This window comes from Magnolia sinica, chromosome 15 (assembly GCF_029962835.1).
Source record: "Magnolia sinica isolate HGM2019 chromosome 15, MsV1, whole genome shotgun sequence".
In the NCBI taxonomy this organism is placed as follows: Eukaryota; Viridiplantae; Streptophyta; class Magnoliopsida; order Magnoliales; family Magnoliaceae; genus Magnolia; species Magnolia sinica.
The window spans coordinates 69,200,164-69,227,665 of record NC_080587.1 but is presented as its reverse complement, the minus strand read 5'-3'; the positions used below and the strand labels follow the sequence as shown (position 1 = coordinate 69,227,665).

The 27,502-nt window shown below is 40.8% G+C and overlaps 1 protein-coding gene across 4 annotated transcripts in view; it reads left to right on the top strand.

Moving 5' to 3' along the window:
• The first annotated feature begins 275 nt into the window (after positions 1–275).
• The window catches only part of LOC131227213 (uncharacterized), a 46,992-nt gene continuing 19,765 nt past the window's right edge, over positions 276–27,502 (top strand). Inside the window, exons 1-6 of one of the 4 annotated variants that reach the window (XM_058222961.1) lie at positions 279–437; positions 705–1,822; positions 5,481–6,840; positions 7,636–7,915; positions 24,682–24,789; positions 24,891–25,169. In XM_058222961.1, coding sequence (XP_058078944.1) covers positions 763–1,822; positions 5,481–6,840; positions 7,636–7,915; positions 24,682–24,789; positions 24,891–25,169 — 3,087 coding nt within the window. In that variant the 5' untranslated portion in view covers positions 279–437; positions 705–762. Of the gene's footprint in view, positions 1,823–5,480; positions 6,841–7,635; positions 7,916–17,161; positions 17,982–24,681; positions 24,790–24,890; positions 25,170–27,502 lie in introns of those variants that run through there. The other 3 variants (XM_058222962.1, XM_058222960.1, XM_058222963.1) reach the window with 3 other exon arrangements.

Genomic DNA, 27,502 nt, shown 5'->3' with positions numbered 1-27,502 from the left:
TCCCAGTTTAGAAGAATATGCTTATTTGATCCTGTCTCCACTCTCTTGGACGGTCACGATTTAACAGACAAGTGTATGTGAATTTGAGGTCGGGATCATCCACATAATGTCAATTTAGGATTGTACTTTTCCACAATGGTTTTAACAATTCAGTCAGTTTAGTTTTGGGTTACTACATGCCACGTGTACAATTTCCAAGTGCCTGCGTATCAGGTGGCATAGTCTACCAGAGTATCAAACAACTTCCAGATAAAATACTTTCTGTACAGTTGGGTGTTGTTTGTTACCTCCTCTGCTGCTGCTGATGGCGATGCAATCCAAGGCCCAGCGACAGACCCCATCGTCATCAGCATCGTCCAATCATCTCTTCTCAGAAACGCACCATCAGCATCACCTCTTCCTCTGCTCAAATTCGATCTCAACCGTCCATTCATTCTGTAAGTCTTCTGCCCCTCTCTCCTCCTTCCCATCCATGCCCATTTCTTCCTTTTTCTTTCTTTTCTTCGCCTTCTTTGGTTTGGGGTTTTTTCTCCAGAACTAGGGTTCTGTTTACAGAAATTCTAGGGTTGTTCTTCAACCCGCTGGATCTCAGCATCAACAACTCAGATTCGTCGGCTTTGTCGTCCCACATTCGTTTCGGATTTCTGGAATTTCTTTCTATTTCCTCTTTTTCTCCCACAATTTTTTGGGGGGTTATTTTTCAGGCTTCGAAAGCTTGATTTTCTAGCCCCCGGCTCATTTTAGCGTCGATTGTTGGGCGTCATGGCGGAATCGGTCGATGTCATTTTGGAGTTCCTGAAACAGAATCGCTTCACGCGGGCTGAGGCAGCTCTCCGCCGTGAGCTCAGTGGCCGATTGGATTTGAATGGATCGGTTCCGAACCTTCTTTCGGAGGGAAAAGACGCTGGCAGTGATCGGATGGCAGAAGAAGGAAATGATGAGAAAACAGCGGTAAAAGGCGGCATTGGACACTCTCAAAGTGGCGAAGTTTCGAAAGAACTTATAGTCAAGGAGGTTGATTGCAGGACAGTTGGAAATGGGGCTAACATGAAATTTAAATCCGCGTCTGTTGGGGAAAGAAACAAGGCTGGTGAATTCTCTGGGTCAAGTGAAAAGAATGGTTTGGATGATCTGTACTTGTGGAATTCGAATCCTGAAAATGGCAACATGGGCCCTTTTCTGAAAGATGGCTGTGTGGTCACTAGCAATTTTTCGGAGCTTCAATTGTCTGGGCAATCAAAATCTCGTTCTGTCCCAGTTCCCAACCCAAGGAGTTCAGTTGGAACGGTTGATTTTGGACAGAGCTATGGGACCGGGTCGGGGGAGCAAAGAATGTCATGGGTCGGAAGCACAAGTAAAACAAGCAGCGAAATGAAGCATGAGAGTAATAGGACAGGGGACAGTTACTCTAAAGAGCATATATTGGATAATTTGTGGTCAATGGGTGAGGGACCCGTGCATTCTTCTTTGGACATATGGAAGGAGTGCTCTGTAAAGACTGTTTTGCCATTCCCGATGGCGGATGCGTCATCCTGTTATGATAGCATTTTCAGTTCCAGCGATAGTAGAAAAGAAGGGAGGCAGAAATCTGAACGGATGGATATTGGGAGCTTGGATTTGCCGCCTGTGGCAGAGAACCACAAGGAAGAGCTGCCACGGTTGCCGCCTGTTAAGCTCAAGTCGGAGGACAAAACAATGAATATGCATTGGGAGGAGAAGGACAATTATCGTGGGCCCGGAGCAAAGATGTCGAGTACTGACAATGACTTTTTGGTGGGATCATTTATCGATGTTCCATTCGGGCAAGAAATCAACTCTTCAGGTTTGTTCGAGATAATAATGTTTTGAGCTTATGATTTTCGATCTAGTTAATATTTTTTTGAGTTTGATCAGTAAAAAATGGTGAATTTAATATGCTGTACTTTATGTAGCTTTGGATATTTCCTTAATGGACTAGTTGGAACTTAACTGCATAAATATTCTACTCATCTCTGCTTCCTCTCCTGCTTCTTGGTTGTTTAGTTGCTTACCTTTTGAAATGGACACTTCCACTCTCCTGCTTCCCATCACACTTTGGGCAAATATATTTTAGAGTCCATTCACAGTCCTTGTTCTAAGCTTATATAGTCTCTATCATTCAATGATATTTACTGATGGATGAAGCATGCCAAGAACGAATATGCTATAGAGGCGTGCTTTCTTATTTTTTATTTTTTGAGAATTCAGGTATTTAGGTTTGCTAGTCCCACATGCACCATTACATAGCACATGTCAACCTGGCAAATTTAGGAGTTGTTCAAGTAATGTACTAGGTTGTCACCACCATGAATATGACCATACAAAAGATCAGGTTTGTCCACTCATCAGGTTCGCCACCCCTTTATGGAAAGAATGGATGGTTTAAAGGAACTTTCCAACAGTCCGTATTCAACTTGTACTTATGACCTGCCTGATTGAGCAGATAGGCTTCTTTTCTTGAATGGTCTGCCTTTTGCAACAATCAGATAGTCCCACTCACTTTCCAGGTTGGCAGGCATGCGGTGTGTGGAGATTGTGCATCGTGGCTAGCAAACCCTTAAATGTCATCCACTCATAGGTCCTATGAAAAGCATACGTGAGAAAACCTATCCTTGACTGCTAACTAGGCAAGATGTTCATTGGGTGGTGGGGATCTTCTTAATCTCAGTCAATGTACTTATCTTTGGAGCTATTCCTTCAATATGAAATATTTTGAAAGATTGCGAAAGATTGCATAGAAAGTGTAGATATTTTTGGACTGTGGGCCCTCTCTCTAGAGTCTAGACTGCTGGCCTTCTCTCTCTGGACCATGGGCCGTTTCTTGTTCTCCTGTTATTTCTCTTATTATTTTTCTTCCTTCTCTTTTTACTCTTTTTTTCCAAGGGTATTTTATGTAATTTGGGACATCATGTAATATAAATAAGAAGGGGACTGGATGTCCAACCCTAGTTAGAGTTTTTCCTCTCTCAAGGCGCTCTCTCTCTCTCTCTCTCTCTCTCTCTCTCTCTCTGTGACATGGTATCATAATTAAAAAGATCATAAGGTTTTCTCTGCATCCTCCCTTCTTGATCTCCCTTTCTCTTCTCTTCTTTCCTTTTTCTTCTTAGAATTTTCTCTCTCGGTTCGAGAGTCTTGCAACCTAATCAATGATTAAAATTGATTAACAAGGAGTAAGGTGTGCCAAAGAGGTTATGTAATAGTTGTATGAACCGTTACATGATGGTATTGGCCAACCCCGTTACGTGATATAGGGTCAAATCGGTGAGCCCTGAAAAAATGCACCAGAACGGTCTGTTACGGACCCGTAATGGTCATAATGGTGCCATTTACCACTTCTTTACATCTCATCTCTTCTCCTCTCTCTCTCTCTTTCTCTCTCTCACACTCTCTCTCTCTCTCTCTCTCTCTCTCTCTCCCTCTCTCTCTCTTCTTCTCTTGGCTGTAAGTGCATGTCTCTCTCTCTCTCTTCCTCTCCTTTTCTTTTAACTGTACGTGGCTGCTTTTTATCCATGTTTTGTATTTTTTTGAAAGGTAATTGTATTTTTTATTTTGTACTTAATACACTCAACCTGTGGGATTTCAATTTCTTTTTGTACTTGTAACTTGTAGTTTCAATTAGACATTATTAATTATAGTTTGCTTAAAAAGTTGTCGATATGATAATAATTTGATTTGGCTTATGTATGTGAATTGGACTTTTGATAAATGATGATTAATAACTTGTTTGATCGTGCTTATACTTGAAAAAATGAATAATCTTTTAGGATTTTTTATATTTCCATTTTTAAATTAAAAAATAAAAGTATCATGTAGCTTACACTACACGCTATGCTACTTACGCCACACGCTACATAGGGCTGAATGCTACGCAACATACTACCTCTATTTAAAACACCAGCCTAACAGCAGATAACTTCTAACCTTTTGTGTGTGTGAGAAATCCACTCCATCCAGTAGGTTTGCCTCATCACGAGGATTGCCTTTTGCAATATTCAGGCATATCCACTTGTTAAGTGGACCACACATATTTTTTTGCTATTTATCGATGGCTAGAAATTTTTATCTGTGGTATGGCCCACTTTCAGTAGATATTGAATTTTTTTTCACCAGGTGGCCCTCATTTTAAGGCCAATCTATTTGAAAGGTTGGATTTCACATGCTCTAATCAGTTGGAAGTTATTTGTTGGGTGGACTGTAGCTTGTGGTCCAAACCAATTTGACTTGAGAACTTCTCTTTTTAACTTATAAAATGCTCTGGTGGTGCAGTTGATACACGCACAGTTAAAAAATTTGGACATGTGACATGTATTAAATCAAACTAAACCCAGTAAAATGTGGGGCTTACTATTGCTGATTCATAATTCCAAAATATAACTATTGATTTGAGGACACTTGTTTATTGAAATATGACCATGGGATTTTTAAAATTTTCACTGTTGAATAAATGCCCACCAATCTGATAGTTGAATGGTGAAATAAGCATAATTTGGAGCCCGTTGTATTAGTGAAATGAGTGCCATGGATTGCATGTATTCTTTTTAAATTTAATTCTTTTTTTTTTTTTTAAAAAGGAGAAAATAATATCAAATGCTTAGGAATATGTATTAATGGGATGAGTGCTATATGTTGCATGAATTTGGGGTTGATTTGGGGGCATTTAGGTGGTCCCCCGAATTGGTGGCCACTATCCGTGATCTAGACTATTTGAGTGGGTCTTGTGCACTTTTCTTAAATCACATGGATTAGATGATCCTATCATCATCCAGTTGGTGGACCTTTATGCATCCAATCTTGAGCGTTGCCAATATGCATTCCTACCATCCATTTGCTGGTGCCCAATCAGTGAGGTTTTCCTCCCATACCATTCCATGGTGGGATCCATCCAACGGACTTCATGGATCATGGACTGCATGTTACTAATTGCAGTGCACCAGAATATGAGATTGATATACTGTATCAGGTTAGGCTTCTCTATAATTAATTTGCACTTTTTATTTTTTTATCATCCCTGGTATTTGCCATTGTGCACGTCTGTCACAACTGGGTGTGCATCTCTTTCTAAGCCTCAAAACAATGCTTTTTGTGTAATGCTGTGCCTGATTTTACAGCTGCAGCAGTGATGTGTGCATGGTTTTCACAATCCATTTATCAAAATCTCAATATTAGTCATCGATTCATAGTTCTACATCATTAACGTATCTGTTGTTTTCTTTTTTAATTGATGAAGGGTACTGTATCTGAATTGTCTATGATTTGCAAACTCATTGGCATCATAACAAAATTTGGGTAACCTTTTACTCAGATAAGAAGAATAGTATCCAAAGTCCATTTACACCCTTCAATTCAAGTGTTATATCTTAATCTTTGGTTTGAGAATTCTCCTCCTGATCACCACTTTCTGATTTGTATGTGAGTAGACTGCATTCTTTATTGCATTCCAACCCTGTAAATGTTCGCAACAGGTGGAAAGAGGACTGTTGGAAGTAGCTGGCTATCCGTAAGTCAGGGAATCGCTGAGGATACATCTGATTTAGTTTCTGGTTTTGCAACTGTTGGTGACGGCGTGAGCGAATCTATTGACTATCCAAATGAATATTGGGATTCTGATGAATATGATGATGACGATGATGTTGGATACATGAGACAGCCTATTGAAGATGAGGCCTGGTTTCTGGCTCATGAGATTGACTACCCAAGTGACAATGAGAAGGGAACAGGGCATGGAAGTGTTCTGGAACAGCAGGAAAGAGGACCAACAAAAGATGGGGATGATGACCAATCTTTTGCTGAAGAGGACTCTTTTTTCTCTGGCGAACGGTATTTTCAGACAAAAAATATCCAGCAAGTTTCTGCATCTGATGATCCTGTAGGGCTTTCAATGGCTTCAATGTATGGAAGAAGAGATGAAAATGATTTAATAGCTCAATATGATGGACAATTGATGGATGAAGAGGAGCTAAATTTGATGCGTGCAGAACCTGTTTGGCAGGGTTTTGTTACTCAGTCAAATGAACTTACCATGTTTGGAGGCAATGGGAGAGTTCTCAACGAGTGTGGACGGCCACAGCCAGATGATTTATGCATGGAAGATGATCAACATGGTTCAGTCAGATCTATCGGTGTAGGAATCAACAGTGACGCTGCTGACTTCGGCAGTGAAATACGAGAAAGTTTGGTTGGGGGGAGTAGTGAAGGGGACTTGGAATACTTCCGTGATCGCGATGCTAGTATTGGTGGGTCCAGGCATTCTCAGCATTACACAGACAAGGGTTATCTTGAGCAACCAGCCAGGGATAGATCAAATAAAACCAAACCAGATACAAATAAGTATATTGTAGGAGCTGAAAAGGGTTCTCTGGGAGTGAGTTTTACTGAGAGTGGATTTTCATTCCCACCCCCTTTGAGAGCTGTGGATGTGGTGCAGGAGGACCCTGGCAGAACTTTATGGTCAAGCAAGGGCAAGTTGGTGACCGGTGATGAAGCAGATAAACATGGCAATGGTTTGATGGGGACTGACGATATGCTTGCCACATGGAAGCGAAAAAATAGTGATTCTTCACCTGGGAAGAGCTCTAGGGATGAAAATATTGCTGACCCAGCAACAAATTCAACTGCATCGACACTCTCAAATGATGGTTATCCTGAAAGAGAGTTTGTCAAGAAAGATCAAGATGACAAAGCAGGTGATGTAATAGAAGGAGATCCAGGAACAATGCTAGAAGATGAAGAAGCAGCAGCTGTACAAGAGCAAGTAAGACAGATAAAGGCTCAGGAGGAAGAATTTGAAACCTTTAACCTCAAGATTGTGCATAGGAAAAACAAGTATGTTTGTTCTGTTCTGATTTCTTTGAACCTTAAGCATACTAAAATAAAAATTTGTATACCTTGGTACCTGGTTATGTTCATCTCTGGGGTTTGTTCTGCTAATATCAGTACCTGAGCTCTTCTTATGGGACTGACCTGGAAATGATTTAGAATCCTCTTTGGGGAATATGTGAGCATGGAATGCATAGCTGCACATCTAGTGGGCTGTACTGTTTGCCCCTTCACTAAAAAATAGGCCAGTCTTCTTATCATCAGGTGGGTCACATGTGTACAATAAAAAATGAACATGTAAAATAAAATGACTGATATTCCTCATTCAACATGAAAGTGTGGTTTACCTGATGAGTGGACGTGCCTGGTTTTGGTCAGGACATGTTCGTGGAGGAGCCCTCCTGATGAATGGCCTGGATGTTGCACACATATGCTCGGGTGGGTCCCATAGGTATGATGAGATGGACATCTAAATAAATTGACCACTGTTGAAATTCAACACGCATGTGTCGACATTCAACATGCCTGTGTGGCTCACCCGATGAGTGGACCGTTCTGATTTTGGTTAAGGGGATGTTCATGGCTCACCCGATAAGTGGATTGTCTGGATGTTGCATTCCATATACATTGAAGAGGATTCTCAATCCTCTTTGTGTGACTCTCATTTGCAAATTTCCCCATTCTTTGCTTGTTGCTGCTCATGCAGTTCTTGTTGGGGGAGGGGAATTTTCTCTCTCTACATTTCTGTTACTTTTTCTATCAGTTTTTTTAAAAACTTATTTTTTGTTGTCTGTTTCTCAGAACTGGCTTTGAGGAGGATAAAAACTTCCATGTTGTTCTGAATTCAGTGATTGCTGGTCGTTATCACGTTACGGAATTTCTAGGATCAGCTGCATTCAGCAAAGCTATTCAAGCGCATGACTTGCACACAGGCATGGATGTCTGTGTGAAGATTATAAAGAACAACAAAGACTTCTTTGATCAGAGCCTTGATGAGATAAAGCTTCTCAAGTTTATTAACAGGAATGATCCTGCTGACAAGTACCATATTCTCCGTTTGTATGATTACTTCTATTATCGTGTAAGTAAAATGTTTACTCATCACAACATTCCGTCGTGTTACGTTTTCATGTTGATGTATAATTTGTTTAATTTGGTTGTCAATATAGATTTTTTATATTTTTTATTTTTAAAATGCGGGTGCCTTCCATTAATAGGTTTTCTTGCTTTTATAGTAGACCAAACGTCAATTTTAAATTTTGTTCTTACCTTATAATTTATGTTGCTGATCATCATTGTTTTCATCATCTAAACCTTATCCCAATTAATTGGGGTCAGCTATATGAATCTTGTTCCACTATTCCACTCAAAACTTGAATTCAAGATCATCATCATCATACCCTTATCCCAACTAATTCAGGTTGGCTATATGAATCATTTCTACGCCATTCCACTCTATTAAGGGCCATAACTTCAGTTAGACCATAGGTTATCAAGTCTTTATATACGACCTCCACCCATGTCCTTTTGGGCCTTCCCCTTGCTCTTTTGGAGCCTTCAACTTGTACCAACTCACTCGTAACCGATGTAGTTTTTGGTCTTCGTTGTACATGACCAAATCATCTAAGTCTATTTTCTCTCATGATTTTACTTATCAGTGCTACTAATTCCCTTGAATGCGTTCATTTCTAATTCTATCCTTCCTTGTCTTGCCACTCGTAGAATTATAGATTAAAGAGAGAAAAAGAGAAGAAAAGAGAGAAGAAAGTTGGGCGAAGAGAGGAGAGGTGAGTTAGGGTTGGACACCCGCCCTCTCCCCTTTATATTAATAGTAAAAAGTGAATATGGCAAAAATACCCTTAGTAACAAAAGAAGAAAAAATATCTTACACATATAATAGCAAAAAGAAAAAAACTAACAAAAAGAAGAAATAATTAAAAACAAAGTCTAGGTGGGTCGTAGAGTGGTATGGCCCACATTTCCACATCTGTTAGCACTCTCCCTCAAGCTGGAGCATAGAAGTTGTCAATGCCAAGCTTTGAGTATATGTGTGTAGATTGACCATGACTAAGGACCTTGGTGAACACAAAAGAAGTGGATTTGAGGAGCAATCAATGGAGGAAATAGGAAAGGAGTAGAGAGAGAGAGAGAGAGAGAGAGAGAGAGAGAGAGAGAGAGGCTGATGCAGGACATGGAAAATTAAATATGATATGCAAGATTGCAGGCTTAGATCACACCAATTCAGAAACAATCACACAAATTCCACATCCCACATGAAAATCCAAACATTCAATTAAAGGGGAATCTATGCGGGTCCAAGCCGACACAGGCTAGGACTGGACCAATAAAATTATAAACCAAACAATGTCAAAGGGAAATAAAATCAACTACTCATGCATAAAAATCAGTCCCTAATCCAAGGGATTCCCTAATTTCAATTCAAGGAACCCTAAGGTGATAAAAAGGGGCAAATCAATTAGGGATCATGTAATATAGGGTTAGGATTCATGAAAAAATGACTATGAGAGGATAAAGAGGATAAAAACCTGAGCCAAAAGATGATCCCGCGTGTGGACAACAACAATGGCCCAAACGGACGTGCGTGTGATCCCAGCCGCACGTGTGTGGGGCCCACTATTCAGAAAAAGGCCACCTTGGCCCTGGTCAGCCAGGGATGGACTCCAAAACCTCCAAATTTCAGCTCGATCCGATGTACGGTTTGTGCGTGGTGCTCCGCCGAAGTTTCAGCTCGCCTGCGGGCCGAAATCTGGAAACAATGAAGAAATCTGATGCAACAAAAGGACAAATTCAAAGTACGGATGGTGGGGAAGATGGAAAAAAAAGATGATGGAAGATGGGGGTGAATTGGGATCGATGTGGCTTCGCACCACGGTAGTTAGCCCTTCGAAAAGGGAGGGCTTCGCACCCACTTTTGAATTCTTCCACAACTCACGAAGAGAGCAGAAAAATAAAGCAGGAATTTTTTATTAACTTCAATCAATTGAAAAGAACTACAAAGGGTGCCTATTTATAGGGAAAACCCTATACCCAAAAACTCGCACCATGTGCGACACCTATTACTTGGCGATGAAGTAAACTAAAATAAAAACCAAACGAGGAAATCTAAAGCGTTCACGATGTTCTAAATAATAACAATAAGCAAAACCTAAAATATAAAACCAATCTGACGAGTGGGCCACGATCATGAGATCCCATGGTGGGCTTTTCTTGACTATCGGGCCACTTTTCTGAACCAAAACTTGACTTCTAGCTAGGAGGCCCTTCCTGGACGTCGTCATCGAGGCAGATCGATGGTGGGGTCCTCCATCTACGTACGTACGTGCGTAGGGGGGGCGGCGTAAGTGCGCGTGTGCGCGTGATGTCCCCATCAGAGGCTAAGGCAACTTGTTGTGTTTGCATGTTAGTCTTTAAGCAAGCACACGATAACACACACATATTAACTTGAGAGAAACATACAATGCTCCATGGGAGTACAAAATGCACAAAAAAAACACAATTACATGTATTTCCACAAAAAAAAAAATCAACAAGTTAATCCTTAGACTAGACATATGACATAGAGAATTCTCCATTGGAGACCTTTTCACATATGTAGTGTTAGTTGACTTCAATATGTGTAGTTCTCTTATGATAGACCGAATTATTTGTAATACGGGATGCTGGCTGCTTATCACAAAGCAATTGCATAGGTAGATTCACTGCAAACCCCATTTCCTGCAATAGTTTCTCGGTTCACTCTAACTCACAGGTAGTATGAGCCATTGCTCTATATTCCGCTTCTATGCTTGATTGGGCCACAACACCTTTCTTCTTTCCCTTCCAAGTGACTAGATTTTCTCTCACAAATGTACAATACCCAGTAGAGACCGCCTATCTGTTAAAGAACCTGTCTAGTTTGCATCAGAGTACTCTATGATCTGAAGATGGTTGTTTCGTCTATATAGAATTCCCCATCTTGGCGCTCCTTTAAGATACTGCAGAATTTGAACAATTGCATCCATGTGAGGTACCTTTGGAGATATAAATTGGCTCACCATGCTCACAGTATATGTTTGGCCAAGTGATGGCTAAATAGATGAGCCTCCCTGGGTTTCCAAATATATCTCCTTGATCATCAACCATTTTGTGCTTCAGATCCATTGGTGTATCAACTGGCTTAATACTAAGAGGACCGATCTTCGTGAGCAGATCCAAAACATATTTCCGTTGAGACAAATTAATTCATTCCTCGGATCCCACAACTTCTATGCTGAGAAAGTATCGAAGATGACTAAGATCTTTCTTTAGAACATGCCTTTAAATGTACTTCTTAAGCTCCTTAATCCCTTTATTGTCACTTCCTGTAATAACAATTCCATCAATATACACCACTAATACAATAAGACCTGAGGTGCTTTTTTGTACAAAGACGTAATGATCAACATGACTTCGAACAAAGTCATAATTCAACACAACGTTACTGAATTTGCCAAACCATGCATGTGTTGACTGCTTCAGCCCACAAATCACCTTGTTCAATTTACACACCGTCTAACTCCCTCGAGTAACAAATCGAGGTGGTGACTTCATATAAACCTTCTCTATAAGATCACTATGAAGAAAGGCTTTTTTATTTTTATTTTACGTCCAGTTAAAAGAGGGGGCATCCATGATTAATGACCATGACAAGGATAACACGAATAAAGTTCAACTTGGCAACAAGAGAGAAGGTTTTAGTATAATCAACGCCAAGGGTTTGAGCATATCCCTTCGCCACGAAGGGAGCCTCTAAATGTTCAACCGTACCATCAGAGTGAAACTTAATGGTGTACACCCACCTGTAACTAATAGCATGTTTATCAATAGGTAACTTAGTGAATTCCCAACTATTGTTCTGATAAACAGTAACAATTTCCTCTTCCATTTCCTGCTTGCACCTCTTATGTAACAATACTTCCTATTAGACTTAAGAATAGAATGAGAAGATGAGGATAGAGAAAATCTGCGAAAATTGGGAAATAAGCATTGAAAGGACACATATTTGTACATGCATGCTTACCTTTTCCCAAGGCAATAGGAATATCAAACCTATCTAGAGAACTCATCGGATCACTAGGCTCGGAAGAGGATATGGGAGATGGCACATCATGGTTGGCCGTACTATCCATTTTCACCTTGAGTGGATTTTTAGTTAATGCATGGTGGGAATAGAGGAGTCAACAGAGGGAAGAGATTGGATTATGTCTTTTTCAATCGCAACAGGTACTAGCACATTTTCCATATCAAGATATTTATTGTCTTTTAATAAGAATGGAGTGGACTAAAAAAAATTATAACATCTGCACACGGTCTTTGAAGAGAATGACTATAACAACGATAACCTTTGTGTTCGGGGGTACACAAGAAAAATACATTTCATGGCTTTAAGATCTAGTTTGTCATGGTCCAATGGCAATTGATGAACAAAGCATGTATATAAAAAACTTTGGGAGGTAAAGGAAATAACAAAGTATCTGGGGAGTAAAACTTCATGAGAGGATTTACCAATTTAAACAACCAGGGGCATTCGATTTATAAGAAAACACACCATGAGTACTGCATCACGCATAAAACTCAGGGAACATTAATTTGAATTAATAAAGCACGAGTCATCATTAATTTGAATTAATAAAGCGCAAGTCACCTCAAGTAGGTGATGATTTTTCTATTCTACAACACCATTTTATTATGGGGTATGGGCACATGATGTTTGATGCAATATTCCCATTTTAGAAAAATGCAGACTAAAAGATTAGGACATATATTCCTTGGCCACATGATACTCCTCTCGTTGCTGATGTTGCCTTTTCAAATCAATAGTAAGGGGTTGATATGTATTCAACTCCTACATTTCTTTAAGTTTTGAATAATATTCTCCCAATGATTTATCTCCTTATTGAAGCTCAATTATTTCCTTAAATAATGGATACATTTGAGAGATATATTTGTCGAATAAATACCTCTCTCGTAATGCATCTCACACGTCTTTTACATTAAAATATTAAAAAAGATTACATTTGCAATAATTAAAGGTTCCATACTATTCCACAACCATGTCATAATCTGAGCATTCTCATGGATCCATTGATCATACGTATTGACACTCTCATCAAGCTTTTCGTTGAAGTATTTTAATTCGCCCTTAGCTGTTAAAAACATTTGGATGAATTTGGACCACTGAAGATAGTTCATTTAATTTAATTTAATAGAGGTTATTCGGACCCTTAAAAAATCAGATGGATTTATGAATCTAGTTACCGAATCACTTTTTTTTATATATTACATCTAGGACAATGGACTAGAATATATACTGCAAGCTTATATAAACACGAGCCAACCTTTTGTGACCAACAAATACCTAAATTATACGCTTTACATGGTATGCACACCATATTTGAAGAGAATAGTTACCCACACGTCTGCACGTTCCAACCAATCACGATGGTCAATGATCATGAACACTGCCTACAATGAAGGGAATCGGCCCATATGTTCACACGTCCCACACACAAGAGGTGATGATCACGAATACTTCATCTCCTTCTCATGCACAATCCATCATAAAGGCTCAACACAACAAAAAGAAGAGGAACCCTGAGTTTCTTAAAAGATTCTCAGCACAAGAGGGATGAGAGAGACAAAGAATAAAAGAAGGAAAAATAATTATAGGATGAAAGGGAGAAGGATGGATTAGAGAAGAAATAAGGATGCTCCGATACCATGTAGAATTATAGAATAAAGAGAAGACGAGAAGAGAAGAAAAGTGGGAAAAAAGAAAGTTGGGAGACTAGAGGAAATGTTAGGGTTGGACGCCCACCCTCTTCCATTTGTGTTAATAATAATGAATAAAAAGCCAATATGACAAAAATACTCTTAATAACAAAAATAAAAATATCCTATACATCCCAGAGCAAAGTAAACAACTAGTAACAAGAAGAAAAAATAATGCCTAGGTGGGTCGTACAGTGTTATGGCCCACATCTCCACATCCGTTAACACCACTCATCCACCTCAACTTACTCATTTCAGCTACACTCATCTTATGAACTTGATTGTTCCTCAACAGCCCAACATTCTACCTCATAACGCATGGATGGTCTTATAGGCATAGCCATCCTATAAAACTTCCCTTTTAGTTTCAATGGTCCATGGGATCTTGCTGATGTTATTCGGTAATTATTGATAAAAATGACCTTATTTGTCCTTGATAGAGTGGAATGGTGGAACAAGATTCATGTAGCCAATACCAATTAGTTGGGTTAAGGCTGCGATGATGATGATGATTGGTAAAAAAAACCTTATTATTTTTAAATTTTTTTTTTGAAAGATGACAATTCATTATATAAAAACGAAGGGAATACAAAAAAAGGGGTGCAGCCTGCTGAGCAAGCGAACAGGCCACCTAAATACCCCAGAAGAACATAGTATTACAAAAGCTTCTAGGCAAAACTATGATGGCCCATTCGACTACAAGAAAGTAGGTCCTCTTGATCAGGTACCCCACCTCATGAGATTCCCCTTTGAAGCACCTCCCATACCTTTCTTCCCAAATCGTCCACCATACGACAACTAGGACCATTCTCCAAATGACGTTAACTTGTTTGCCAAAATCTATTCCTTGCCAAGCATAGAGCAGAGCATCCAAAGAGAAAGGATGGACCCATGTAGATTTAAACCAGGATAGAACAATAGGCCAAATCTGTTGGGTCAGCGGGCAATGAATGAAAAGGTGATTGACAGATTCTGCATCTTCCATACAGCATAGACATATGTTGGGAATGCACATACCTCTTTTCCTCAGATTGTCAACTGTCAACATCTTTCTGACGCTAACCAGCCAGCAAAAAACCACAAACTTGGGGGGGATTTTGATCTTCCAAGGATAATCTAGCCTTGGACCTGATGGAGTGACTGAGTTTTTGTATAAAAGATTGTACAAAGACTTTACTCTGAACAGACCTTTCTTGTCAAGAGACCAGAGAGGATTGTCCTGGGCCTGCTGATTTATAGCAGGGTAACCAAGAAGGGAGAGGAGGCTCGCTAGCTGTTCTATCTCGCAGTCGTGAAGGTTTAGCAACGAATGTTCCACACTGCATTGGAGCTGGAGACGGCGATGGAGTCTGCCGCCGATATGTTCCGATCAGGAGCCAACTCAAAGATGGACGGGAAAGAATCTTTAAGGGGAATACTGCCAATCCAAACGTGATGCCAAAATGAGATTTTTGCTCCGTTGCCAACCGAGAACCGAATCCCTTTCACCACTTCTTGCTTCATATCAAGGATGCCCTTGCAGATCGCTGAGGCTCTATAGGAGGAGGACTTTCTAGTCCACCACCATCCAACTGCCTTACCGTATTTGCATTTAACCAGCTGGTTCCACAGGGAGTCATGCTCTGTTGCAAGTCTCTATGTCCATTTTCCTAAAAGAGCCCGGTTCATTAACTTCAAATTTCTGACCCCTGCCCCTCCATCTCTAGTATGAGAGCATACAGTGCTGCAATCCACCAGATGGAAGTTCTTCTTGTCTCCCTTGCAAAACCACAAAAAGTCCTGTCTAATTCTTTCGAGCCTGTCTATGATGTTTTGCGGGCATTTAAATAATGACATATGATAAAGAGGCAAGCTGGATAATACTGCTTTGATCAAAGTGAGACGGTCCCCTATGGAGAGGTACTTGCATTTCCAAGAAGCAAGGTGCTTCTCAAATTTGTCTATAACTTTGTCCCACATGAATTTAGGGGGCTTACCCACGGCTAGGGGGAGACCCACAAACGTTGTCGGAAGGGAACCCGTTGCACAGTTGAAGATGGCTGCAAAATCCTCAAGCTCCTCCTCACTCAAATGAACGCCAAAGATTGTGGACTTGGCCAGGTTGATTCTGAGGCTTGAGACCGCCTCAAAATAGTGGATGATGGTTTGAAGGTTGCTGACCTTCTCCCGGTTAGCTTCACAGAATAATAGAGTATCGTCCGCGTATTGCACGTGGGATATTGGTGCCATCCCACTTATATGACAACCACCGATGATATCACCCTCAATTCCTTTCAGCAGCATCTTGGACAACGCTTCTCCCACTACCAAGAAAAGAAAAGGAGATAGGGGATTTCCCTGGCGAAGATCTCTCGAATTGGCAAAAAAACCTTTTGGGGGAAACGTTGATAAGAACCGAGGAAAAGGCGGAACCCACACATGCTTTGATCCACCCGCACCATTTCTCTCCGAAGCCCATGCGCTGGAGCATATAGAGCAAGAAATCCCAATCGACGTGGTCATATGCCTTCTCGATGTCTAGCTTGCAAAGGATACCCTTGGATTGTGCTTTGTTGATAGAATGAAGACACTTGGACGCGATCAAAGCACTATCAATAATTTGTCTGCCTGGCAGGAATGCACTTTGATTTTCTGAAATGATATGCCCCATCACCCTTCTTAGACAAGATGCGAGAATTTTCGCCAGGATCTTATACGGACCGCCTATTAAACTGATCGGCCTGAAGCCCTTCAAAGCCACATCACCCGGGATCTTTGGGATCAGAGCGATGAAGGTAGCTCCCATGTCTTTGGATAGACAGCTTCTGTCTTGAAATTCCTGGATGAAGGCCATAATGTCACCCTGAAGGACTTCCCAAAAGGACTGAAAAAAGAGCATAGGAAACGCGGAACCACCATTTGGTAATTCATTTGTGATTTTACCTCATGTCTAATGGATTTGCAAGCAGGACATGTCTCCCAAAAGGAAACTATTAGATCTCTTCCCTTCCTCTATGCATGGGTTCATTTGTGGAATCTCTCCAACAAAGGCAATTATAACAATTTTCAGCACAAAAACGTCAAAAATATTCCCGCCAACCAGCATCAGGACTCTTTTCTAAGTAAGCTTTACTTTTTAAAGAGACAATTCACTGAATCAATTGTTATCTTGTGGTTCCTTTATAAGAATCCTGGAATCTTCCAGTGTTGGACATAGCAACATTGGTTGAAGGGTGCCACTGTCATGTCCAGCTGAAAAACCACTAGCGCAGTAGCTAGGTAGCTTTGTTACCCTTTCTAGCAAGGGCCTTTCTGCCATCGAGGAGACGTACCTTGATTTCGGATTTTCAAGATCTTATCAGTTTCTCAGCCTTTAGGATGAGCAGTCTGGTAAGGGTTATGAAGATCATGATTGTGGAATAGGAAATTTATGAATCTTATAAGTTTTACTATTTCTGTGCTATGGTTGAATTATGTGTATTCTATATGGATTGTTTACAAACCAGGACAAAATTGATTTGGCTTTTCATTATTCTAGCATGGTGTTGAAAGAACATTTCTTGTGAATCTTAAAGACAAGGGGATTCAGCCCCATTTTGACAGTGGATAGCCCTGATTTGCTTTCTCGTCTTTCTTCAACATGGCCTCATGGTTTATGGAGCGCCTGAAGAGTTTGCTTCGCTTTCCACCATCACATGGGGACAGCTGCAGCATATACTTGCTTCACTTCTTTCCCGTCATAGTTGAGCAAAACTTCTATATCAGCCTTGGTCTTTTGCAATTATTACTGAGGTTTTTGCCGTTAACTAATTGAGCTCCTGTTTATTCCATTCAGAAATTTGGTTTTTCATTGAGGTCGATGGTCAAAAAGGTCTTTTTCTTCAGCCTGATAATGCCCTATGATTCATAAAAGAAGGGCTCTTTTCTCTATGGACATGGTGGTTCCGCATTTCCTTTAAAAACGAAAGACCTAAAAAAACTCTCATGAAATGAAAAAGACATTCAACTACAACAGATATTTAAGATCAAGTATATATTTAGCTCCTTGATTGCATAGAAGAGATGGTGTGATGCAGGACATGAAAATTAAATATGATATGCAAGATTTCAGGCTTTAGATCACATTAATTTTAGAACAATCACAAAAATTCCACATCCCACATAGAGTCAAGCATTCAACAAGGGGAATCTACGAGGGTCCAAGCCTACACATGTTAGGGTTGAATCAATTAAAATTATAGACCAAACAATACTTAAAGGAGAATAGATTCATCCACATAAGCAAAGGATTACTTCCCAATCCAAGGGATTCACGTGTTTCAAATCGGGAAAACCTAGGGTTTGCAAAAAAAATGGAATAGGACTTGGGATTTAGGATTATCTAGGGTTAGAGTTATGGAAATAAGGCGAGAGAGGAGTGAAATAGAGAAAAAAGACAAACTCGGAATGATCCACACGTGTGAACAACAACAGGGTCCAAACATACGTGTGTGGGATCCTGCCCGCACGTGTGTGGGGCCCACGGATATGAAATCGGTCAGCTAGGGGCTGGTCGGCCAGGGGAGGTCCACATTCACGCTAAGTTTCACGTTGATCGGATATCCTGTTTGTGCACGGTGTTCCGCTGAAGTTTTAGATCTCATGCAGGGCTTGATTTTGCAAATTTGCTGTAGGGGAAGAATTGGCTGCAAAAAGGGGTGAATTTGGAGAGGGGATGGTTGTGGGAGATGATGAATATAGAGGGTAGGAGATGGGGGCGATTTGAGATAGGTGTGGCTTCGCACTACAGTAGTTAGCCCTTCGAAGAAGGGAGGGTTTCGTACCCAATTGGATTGAGAATTAGAGAAGCAGGAAAACGCAGAATTTTATTAATAATCTTCAATGAGAAAATCTACAAAGGGTTGCTTATTTATAAGAAAACCCTATATCCCAAAAGCCGCGTCATGTATGCACACTATTACTTAGAGATGAAGTAACAAAAATAACAACTAATCAAAACAATCTAAATCATTCATGATGCTCCTAATAACGATAATAAGCAAAACTCAAAGTCCTTAGATCATCTAGGGTAGTGGGCCACGATCATGAGATCCAATGGTGGGATCCACATGATGATCGGGTCCGCTTCGAGGAACCAAAACACAGTCCTCTAACTAGGAGGCCCTCCCTTGACGTTGTCATTGATCCCCTCCTTGTGTACGTGCGTAGGGGGCGTGCAAGTGTATGAGATGTCCCCATCAATTCTCCCCGGCTGCGAAGATTTCGCCATTGGTGAAACAAAACTCCTGAACCACTCCAAGATGTTAGGATCAACTTGGTGAAACTCCTCCTCAGTGAGCCACGTATTATCTGAACCTGGGCGTGACTTAACTCAGCCAGGTACTTTTGAAACCCGCCGTCCGACGTTGATACTATTTGATGGTCCAAAATATCCTTTATCTATTCTCTGGGTGTGGGAAGGGAAGGTATGAGAGGTAGAGGCTGGGAAGAAGGGTCGGGAAGAGGCCATGGATCAATGGGTCTGGGGAATCATGATGGTGAGGTGAGAGACTGGACAATGTATTAGAGGTTCCCTGAAATGTAACTAGATCATCCACATTGAATGTAAAACTAATTCCCATGGAAGGTGGAAGATCTACCACATACGCATTGAGACCGTTTCGTTTGATAATTTTGAATGGTTTAGTGCTACGCACGTGTAATTTATGAACGGCTCCGTGAGGGTATCGCTCTGGCCTGATGCAGACCATCACAGAGTCCCCTACATTGAATTCCTTGAATCGTTTATGTCGGTCTGTAGAAATTTTGTAATGTTTATTACTATTGATCTTTTGCCTGATTTCTTGATGCAATGAATGAATGGGATGTGCAAAGGACTCTGCAGACTCTGATGGCCTATGTGACAGGGAAATAAGGACAAGATCAATAGACTTCCTAGGTTTATGTCCCAAACTGAATAAGAATAACATCACACCAAAATGTGTCTTTATATGGTCCAAACTGAATAGGAACAAGACAATGGTGCAAGATTGGAATTGAAGTTTCATCAACCCAAGACACTCTATAGGGTTGGGGATGGGCTTCAAGCTTCAAGCCTAGACGGGACACAGTGCCAATTGATGCCATGTTGGCACAACTATCGCTATCCACGATCATCTTGCAGCTATTATCACTACATTTTGTGTAAGTATCAGAGATTGTGTTGCGGCGCCAATCGTTGGTATTCTTTGCTTGTGCAAAGGCGCAACGCACAACTGCAAGGGTCGCGGGCTCTTGTGCTACCTCTTCCTCATCACTAGGGGTTTCTGCTAGCTCATATTCTTTCTCCTCACCGTCACTTTCTGGGGGCACTACTTCCACTTGCCCCTTAAGAAGGAACACTTTGGTGCCAAGGTATCCCGTATCGGTATCGGTTGGCGTAACGGTGCCCTCCAAAACCGATACGGATACGGGGGCGTAACGGTGATACGGGGCCTTAACGGCCCGTAATGGCGCAAAAATTTTTTTTGCCAAAAAAAATGAAAAAATATGGATTAAATCCGCAATATTCTAAGTATTCCAAATATGTATTCATTTATAAATTGGAACATGTTTATGGTGGTGTAACGGTCCACTCTTTGGTGAGAAGTTGTATCGGACTGTCTGATTAATTTTTGAACCAGGTAACCTGAATTTGACTACAAACTTCATATATTGAATTTTCTAAATATTTAATTTATATACTTAACAATTTGATATCATTTCTCCCAATAGTTCTTTAAAAAAATGAAATTAAATTTAGGTAGATGGCGTTGCCAATTTGGGGCTGACTTGGAGGATCAATCTATGCCCCAAATTAGCCTCAAATTCATGCAATTTATTGCCATTATCCCACTTATGAATTGGTGGACATTTATTGGATAGTGAATCGTGAAAAAAAATCAAAAGGCCTTATTTTAAAAAATAAAAGTCCACAAATTAACAATTAAAACTATTCAAACAATTTGATTTTGACATTGTGAGTTAGCAATTGCAGTCCATAATTTAATTGGTAAATTTTAAGTTAATATATGTCTAGTGTACAATTTTTTAAGGGCCCGAATTAGGCGGGACTCGAATTGTGAAGTGTAGCACACGTGTCAAAGTTTTTTGGGCCCCACCCGTGATGAATGTGTTATATCCACACCGTCCATCCATTTTGCCAAATAATTTTAGCGCATGAGCCCAAAAATGAGGCACATCCAAAGCTCAGGTGGACTGCACCATAAGAAACAACAATAATTAAACATCCACCGTTAAAAATTTATTGAGGGGTACAAAAGTTTTAAATCAAGTTGACATGTGTGTTTTCTCTTCATCCACGTCAATGTGACCCAATTAATAGGTTAGATGAAAAATAAACATCACAGTGGACCCTAAGAAATTTTTAACGGTGAAAATTATCATCTCCGCTGCTATTTTTTGTGTGGTCTAGACGATCTTTGGATACGGTTCATTTTTTGGGTTATGCTCTAAAATGATATTTTAAAATAGATGAACAGTGTAGATATAATAAATACATCACTGTGGAGCCCACGTAACTTTGATCTCCTTTGAACCGTTCGTACAACTCGGAGATCGAGGAGTGTCAGCGCTTGTCTTAGCGTGACGCGTACCTACAGCAGCAGCTAAGCGCTCGTCTTAGCGTGACACCTGCGAAAAAAAAAAGAGAAAAGAAAAAGGGAGAGAGGGAAACCGGAAAGAAAAAAAGGGAAAGGGAAAGAACAGAGAGAGAGAGAGAGAGAGAGAGAGAGAGAGAGAGAGAGAGAGAGAAGAAGAAGAAGAAGAAGAAGAAGAATGCCAAGGCCGCAGCCGCAGCCGTAGTTGCCCGAGAAGAGGAAGAAGAAGAAGAAGAAGAAGAAAAGAAGAAGAAGAAAAGAAAGGAAAAAAAGGTAAGTTTTTTTTTTTTTTCCAGGGCCTGTAACAGCCGTTACCGGTCTGTGTCGGCCGTTACCGTTACGTATTAGCTGATACAGCCGTATCGTAACCGATTTGGGATACCTTGTTTGGTGCCCTCTTTCGTGCTACACTGGTGGGCAAAGTGGCCAAACCCCTGACATCTAAAACACCTAGTCGCATCGCTTCTGCCCGAGCTAGATCCGACAACTTCTTTACTCTTATCATCCTTGGGCCTAGACTGAGAACTACTGGAAGGCTTGTACTGATATCCAGTGCCAGGTTTATTCCCAGAAGGGTTGGCCTGAGCGTTAGAATCACGAGACTCAAACTGCTTTCCCACATATGCTTTGAGGTATTACTCGATCTCCAACACTACTTGATACATCTGTTCAGGAGTGTCTATGTCCTTGACGAGCAATTCTCTCCTAATGTCAGAATGGAGGCCCGTCTTAAATCAAGCAAGAGTGAGTACGGGGTCCTCATCCACTTCACATCGGGTCAAGTACTCTTTAAACTTCTCAATGTATTCAGCAAAAACCCATGGAACCTTGTCGAAGAGACTGCCATTCCTTAACCAACCTGATGTGATAAGAGAAAGGGAGGTACTTCTCCTTAAGAGTTTCTTTCATTTCTTTCATTTCTTTCGCTCAAGAGTAGCCCAAAACCTCTTTGTTTGGCCCACAAGCTTCATCTTGGCGAATCGGACCTGACGAGCATCCAACATGTCATACCACTCAAAATAGTGATCCATATCCGCCAACCAATATAGAAAAGCCGTAGGGTCCAAGTGGTCATCAAACGTAGGGGCCTTTATTCTAACTCCCTTGAGGAGTTGCGCATCTGGGTCATAATGATCATGATGCCCCTCGCGGTGTGGGTGTACGGGTACGCGCACATAACTAATTCCTTGGCCACCTCCATTCCCTGGTCTATCCACTTGACCACCTGCCTGAGATTGGACATCTTCCCCAATGGTGAGGTTTGCCTGGGTAGAGGTCTCTAATTGGGTGACGCGCACATTAAGTTGTTTAAAGCGTTGGTCCATACGTTATTCCAAGCACCTAGCCAAATGACTCAAACTGTCGGGTTATATTGTTCATTGATTCTTGCATTTGCTCCATGTTTAGCGTAAGGTGCAAGCCAAAACCACGATCAATACGTGTGGGCATACAACTACTCACTCAACTCAAAGACCCTCTAATGCAACTATATGCGTCTAAATGAGACTAAATGATCCTATAGGACTCTATATGAGGGAAATTACACAACGCTACTAAAATTCCAGCAGCATAACTGCCCAAATAGTTTGTTAACAGAAAATTCAGCCATGAAAATGATGAATTTCTGACAACAGAAAATTCAGCAGTCCATGTTGCGAATGATGAGTCCTAAACAACCCTATATGATGAGACTTGATGCAAAATAGACATAAACAAACTAAACCCTAAACATGCAATGCATTCCACCATGAAAACCCTAAGCTCTGATACCAAATTTGATGCAGGACATCTGGACATGAAAATTAAATATGATATGCAAGATTTCAAGCTTTAGATCACACTAATTTTAGAACAATCAAAAAAATTCCAGATCCCACATAAAGTCAAGCATTCAACAAGGGGAATCTACGAGGGTCCAAGCTTACATATGTTAGGGTTGAATCAATTAAAATTATATACTAAACAATACTCAAAGGAGAATAGATTCATCCACACAAGCAAAGGATTACTTCTCAATCTAAGGGATTCACATGTTTCAAATCGGAAAAACCTAGGGTTTGCAAAAAAAATGGAATAGGACTTGAGATTTAGGATTATCTAGGGTTAGGGTTATGGAAATAAGACGAGAGAGGAGTGAAATAGAGGAGAGAGACAAACCCGGAATGATCCACACGTGTGGACAGCAGTAGGGTCTAGACGTACATGTGTGGGATCCTGTCCGCACGTGTGTGGGGCCCACAGATCTGAAATCGGCCAGCTAGGGGCTCGTTCGCCAGGAGAGGTCCACCTTCATGCCAAGTTTCACGCTAATCGGATGTCCCGTTTGTGCACAATGCTCCGCTGAAGTTTCAGCCCTCATACAGGGCCTGATTATGCAAATCTACTGTAGGGGAAGAATTGGCTGCAAAAAGGGGTGGATTTGGAGAGGGGATGGTTGTGGGAGATGATGAATATAGAGGGTAGGAGGTGGGGTCGATTTGGGATGGGTGTGGCTTCGCACCACAGTAGTTAGCCCTTTGAAGAATTGAGGGTTTCGCACCCAATTGGATTTCTACAACTCAGAGAATTAGGAAGTAGGAAAACGCAGAATTTTATTAATAATCTTCAATGAGAAAAAACCTACAAGGGGTTGCCTATTTATAAGAAAACCCTATACCCCAAAAGCCGCGCCATGTGCGCACACTATTACTTAGAGATGAAGTAACAAAAATAATAACTAATCAAAGAAATCTAAATCATTCATGATGTTCCTAATAACGATAATAAGCAAAACTCAAAGTCCCTAGATCATCTAAGGTAGTGGACCACGATCATGAGATCTAATGGTGGGATCCACATGATGATCGGGTCCACTCCAAGGAACCAAAATACAGTCCTCTAACTAGGAGGCCCTCCCAGGACGCCGTCATCGATCCAGATCGATGGTGGGGCCCTCCTCCTTGCGTACGTGAGTAGGGGGGCGTGCGTGTACACGAGATGTCCTCATCATGGTGCTGCTGTCACAATTTTCGTTGAAGCGTACTCATCTTTTGTGAAACTTGTTCATGACACATCTCAAGTGAGATGTTACAGAGGCAGCTATCTTTGGCTAGTTGCTAAGTTGCTATGCAGATGGGATTTCGTAATGTAGCACCGAAGTTGAAATTGAACTAAAAGCATGTAGGTTCAAGTATGTACCACCTATGATGGTTGGTCCCATCTCTGGATGCTTTGATGTCTCCAATCAATCCAATTATCAGAAAGGAAATAAGAAACAATAGAAAATAAGGAGAAATATGTGGAATCAATCCAATTATCTTGTTTTTTGAGTATGTTAGTATTTGGAAGTGAACGAGGTCTGAAAAGTACATTTTCTTGTGACTTTGTTCTGGATTCCTCATTATAGATTCTAAAAGATATGATTTCTTGTTTTCCTGTGCAGGAGCATCTGTTGATTGTGAGTGAACTTCTCAAGGCAAACTTATATGAGTTTCACAAATTCAATAGAGAATCTGGGGGGGAGGTTTATTTTACAATGCCAAGGCTGCAGGTCTGTATTCTACCACATTTTATTGTTAAAACTTGAAACCTTTGGGTTCAGCTGGTCTCTTTGGATTTCTGGTTTATGACACCACTGTAACCGTCATGCAGTCAATTACCATTCAGTGTTTGGAGGCACTTCAATTTTTGCATGGCCTGGGTCTCATACATTGTGATCTGAAGCCTGAGAACATCTTGGTAAAAAGCTACAGCAGGTGTGAAGTGAAGGTCATCGACCTCGGAAGTAGTTGCTTCCAAACAGATCATCTGTGCTCATACGTACAGTCTCGGTCTTATCGTGCACCTGAGGTTATTTTGGGTCTTCCATACGATAAGAAGATAGATATTTGGTCACTTGGGTGCATCTTGGCAGAACTTTGCACTGGAAATGTAAGTTGCACCCACCTCTAAATTTACCAAGTGATGCGTCGGATATTACTTCTTTCGAGTGCTGGAATTTTCAAATATTGTCTATCAGAACCAGTTGAATTATGTCGTCTCATATACTTCTGTCACATGTGTTCCCTTCTTCATCATTATCATCTAAGCCTCATCCCAACTAATCAGGGTTGGCTATCTGTACCCTTTCTTACTATACATCCTGCATGATTGATTTCTCAATATTTGAGGACACTTCACACAATTAATCCACATTCCGTTTGATCCAGCAGTAGCTGGTTACTCACAGCACTTTAGATTGCTTGCTTCTGTGATAAGAGTGGGAGCAGATCTGAAAGCATCTAGGGCAGGGCTGGCTGGTTGGTAATATCAAGGGCAAGCCAGTTCGTTGATGATATGGCTATTGCATTATTTGCAAAGGAAATGGGTTTCTTCAATGCGAACTGCATCCTGCCCTTCAAATCTATCTCTGGTTTAACCAGCACTGAACTGCATGATGCAGGTTCACAGCACATACGAATGTCGAAATTTTGTCTGAGATCCAAGTCATTCAACATGAGGATCAAACATCAACCGTATCGTGTTGAAGTGTATGCCTACGTAGTGAGAGTAAGTAGTCCATAGAATTACTGAAACTCCTAGATGTTAATCAGCCTGTCTGTCCTTAAGAGAGAGAGAGAGAGAGAGAGTGAAGCGGCTAAAGAAAGGCCAAAAAAAAAGAAAGAAAGAAAGAAAGAAAGAGGAAATCAAGAAAATTAGGAAAAGCTCTGGCAAAGGGTGCCAACGTCACATAGGCAGTCCTTTGTCTGAAGGGTCCTAGCCTTCTAACAGACGCAACCTTCTTCTTGCCATAAATTTGTGGGCTTCTTCACTTGCATTCTCCCTTGTCCCTTAATGGGATGCACTTTTAAGTGAATTCACTGCAGTGTTTGCTAGGTTTGACTGCTGGAGAGGATTTCTTGTGGCAAGACTCTTTTCTATGACTTTGGCTTTTTTATTGTAAAGAACTTCACTGTAGCTTGTGGAGGAGACTATTATGGGATTGGGAAGGCTCTAGGAGATGAGAAATATAGAGGAAAATTTTGGTGGTGCTTAACATTCAAGGAGTTGGGAATGGATATTAGCTGAATGCATGGGAAGGATGAGAATAGAGCCTCTCTCTCTCTCTCTCTCTCTCTCTCTCTCTCTCTCTATTCTGGGAAAAAAGCTAAACAGAAATTGGAAATTAGAATTTGAGGTTGTAGTTGATAATTGACTATAACTATCATGTATTGCCACAGCTTGACAACCTCATGACTCAATGCATTGTCATGGTTGATACTGTCTTAGTTTTGGCAATTCATAACAATGCATGAATGCACTGCTGCTCCACATGCAAAAGAATGCTCTTCAGTTCCGTTGCATGTTGTGCTGCACCAACGTATCAAGGTTCTGTTATCCATGCCTGACTCGGGTCATTCCCATGGTCGCAAGTGGCCAATTTTACTTGTGGTTTGTCCATGGTTTTCTTGGTTGCTCATCTTTTTTTTTTTGGTTGTTGGATGGTGGGCCTCGACAATATCCTGATGTCAATCGTCGAAAATACCCAAAGACGCAAATCCTATAATGTGCAAGTCGGTGGAGGAAGCCCTCAAAATTACTCAATCTGGTGCTGCTTGTTAGCAGCTGTTCAACCTTTTTGCCATCCCTCGAGTGTGTTCTTTGGAATTTTGGGTGTGATCGTTGGTTTTGATCCTAATGAAAGAAATAAAGAATCTTTTGGTGCTTGTCAAAGGCCATGTTTTCTTGTAGGCCCTCTGGTAGAAGGGGCTTAAAGTGTTTAAGGGAGTGCATTTGAGAATGTGTTGGAGGGAAGTGGTCTGGAGTTGGGAGTTATAAACCAAAAGCAGTTGAAAGATGGAGACGCCTCATTCAGTATTTTGCAAGCTTGACTTCAACAAAATCTCCAATGGTAATCCTTGTCCAGTGGGTGCTCTAGATATTGTTCACAGATAGGTTCTCTTCCAGAATGATTCATTGATCAGATGCTGCCAAAATGATTCTAGACACCATAATCTTTCCACAAATACAGCCACCAAGTAGTTTAGGAATTGACTTCTACATCCATCCATCATATTTTAGTTGCATACACATTTTCCATTTCCTGGAAATGAAATAGTGAACTGTATACCCTTTCAAATCCCAAAATGGAAAATGTTGTACAAAAATAAATGAAAGACTGGGTGTATATACCCTTTCAATTCCCAAAACAGAAAATGGTGTACAAAAATAAATGAAAGATTGGGTGTAAAACTGTAAATAGTAACTCCCATGAAAGTTAATAT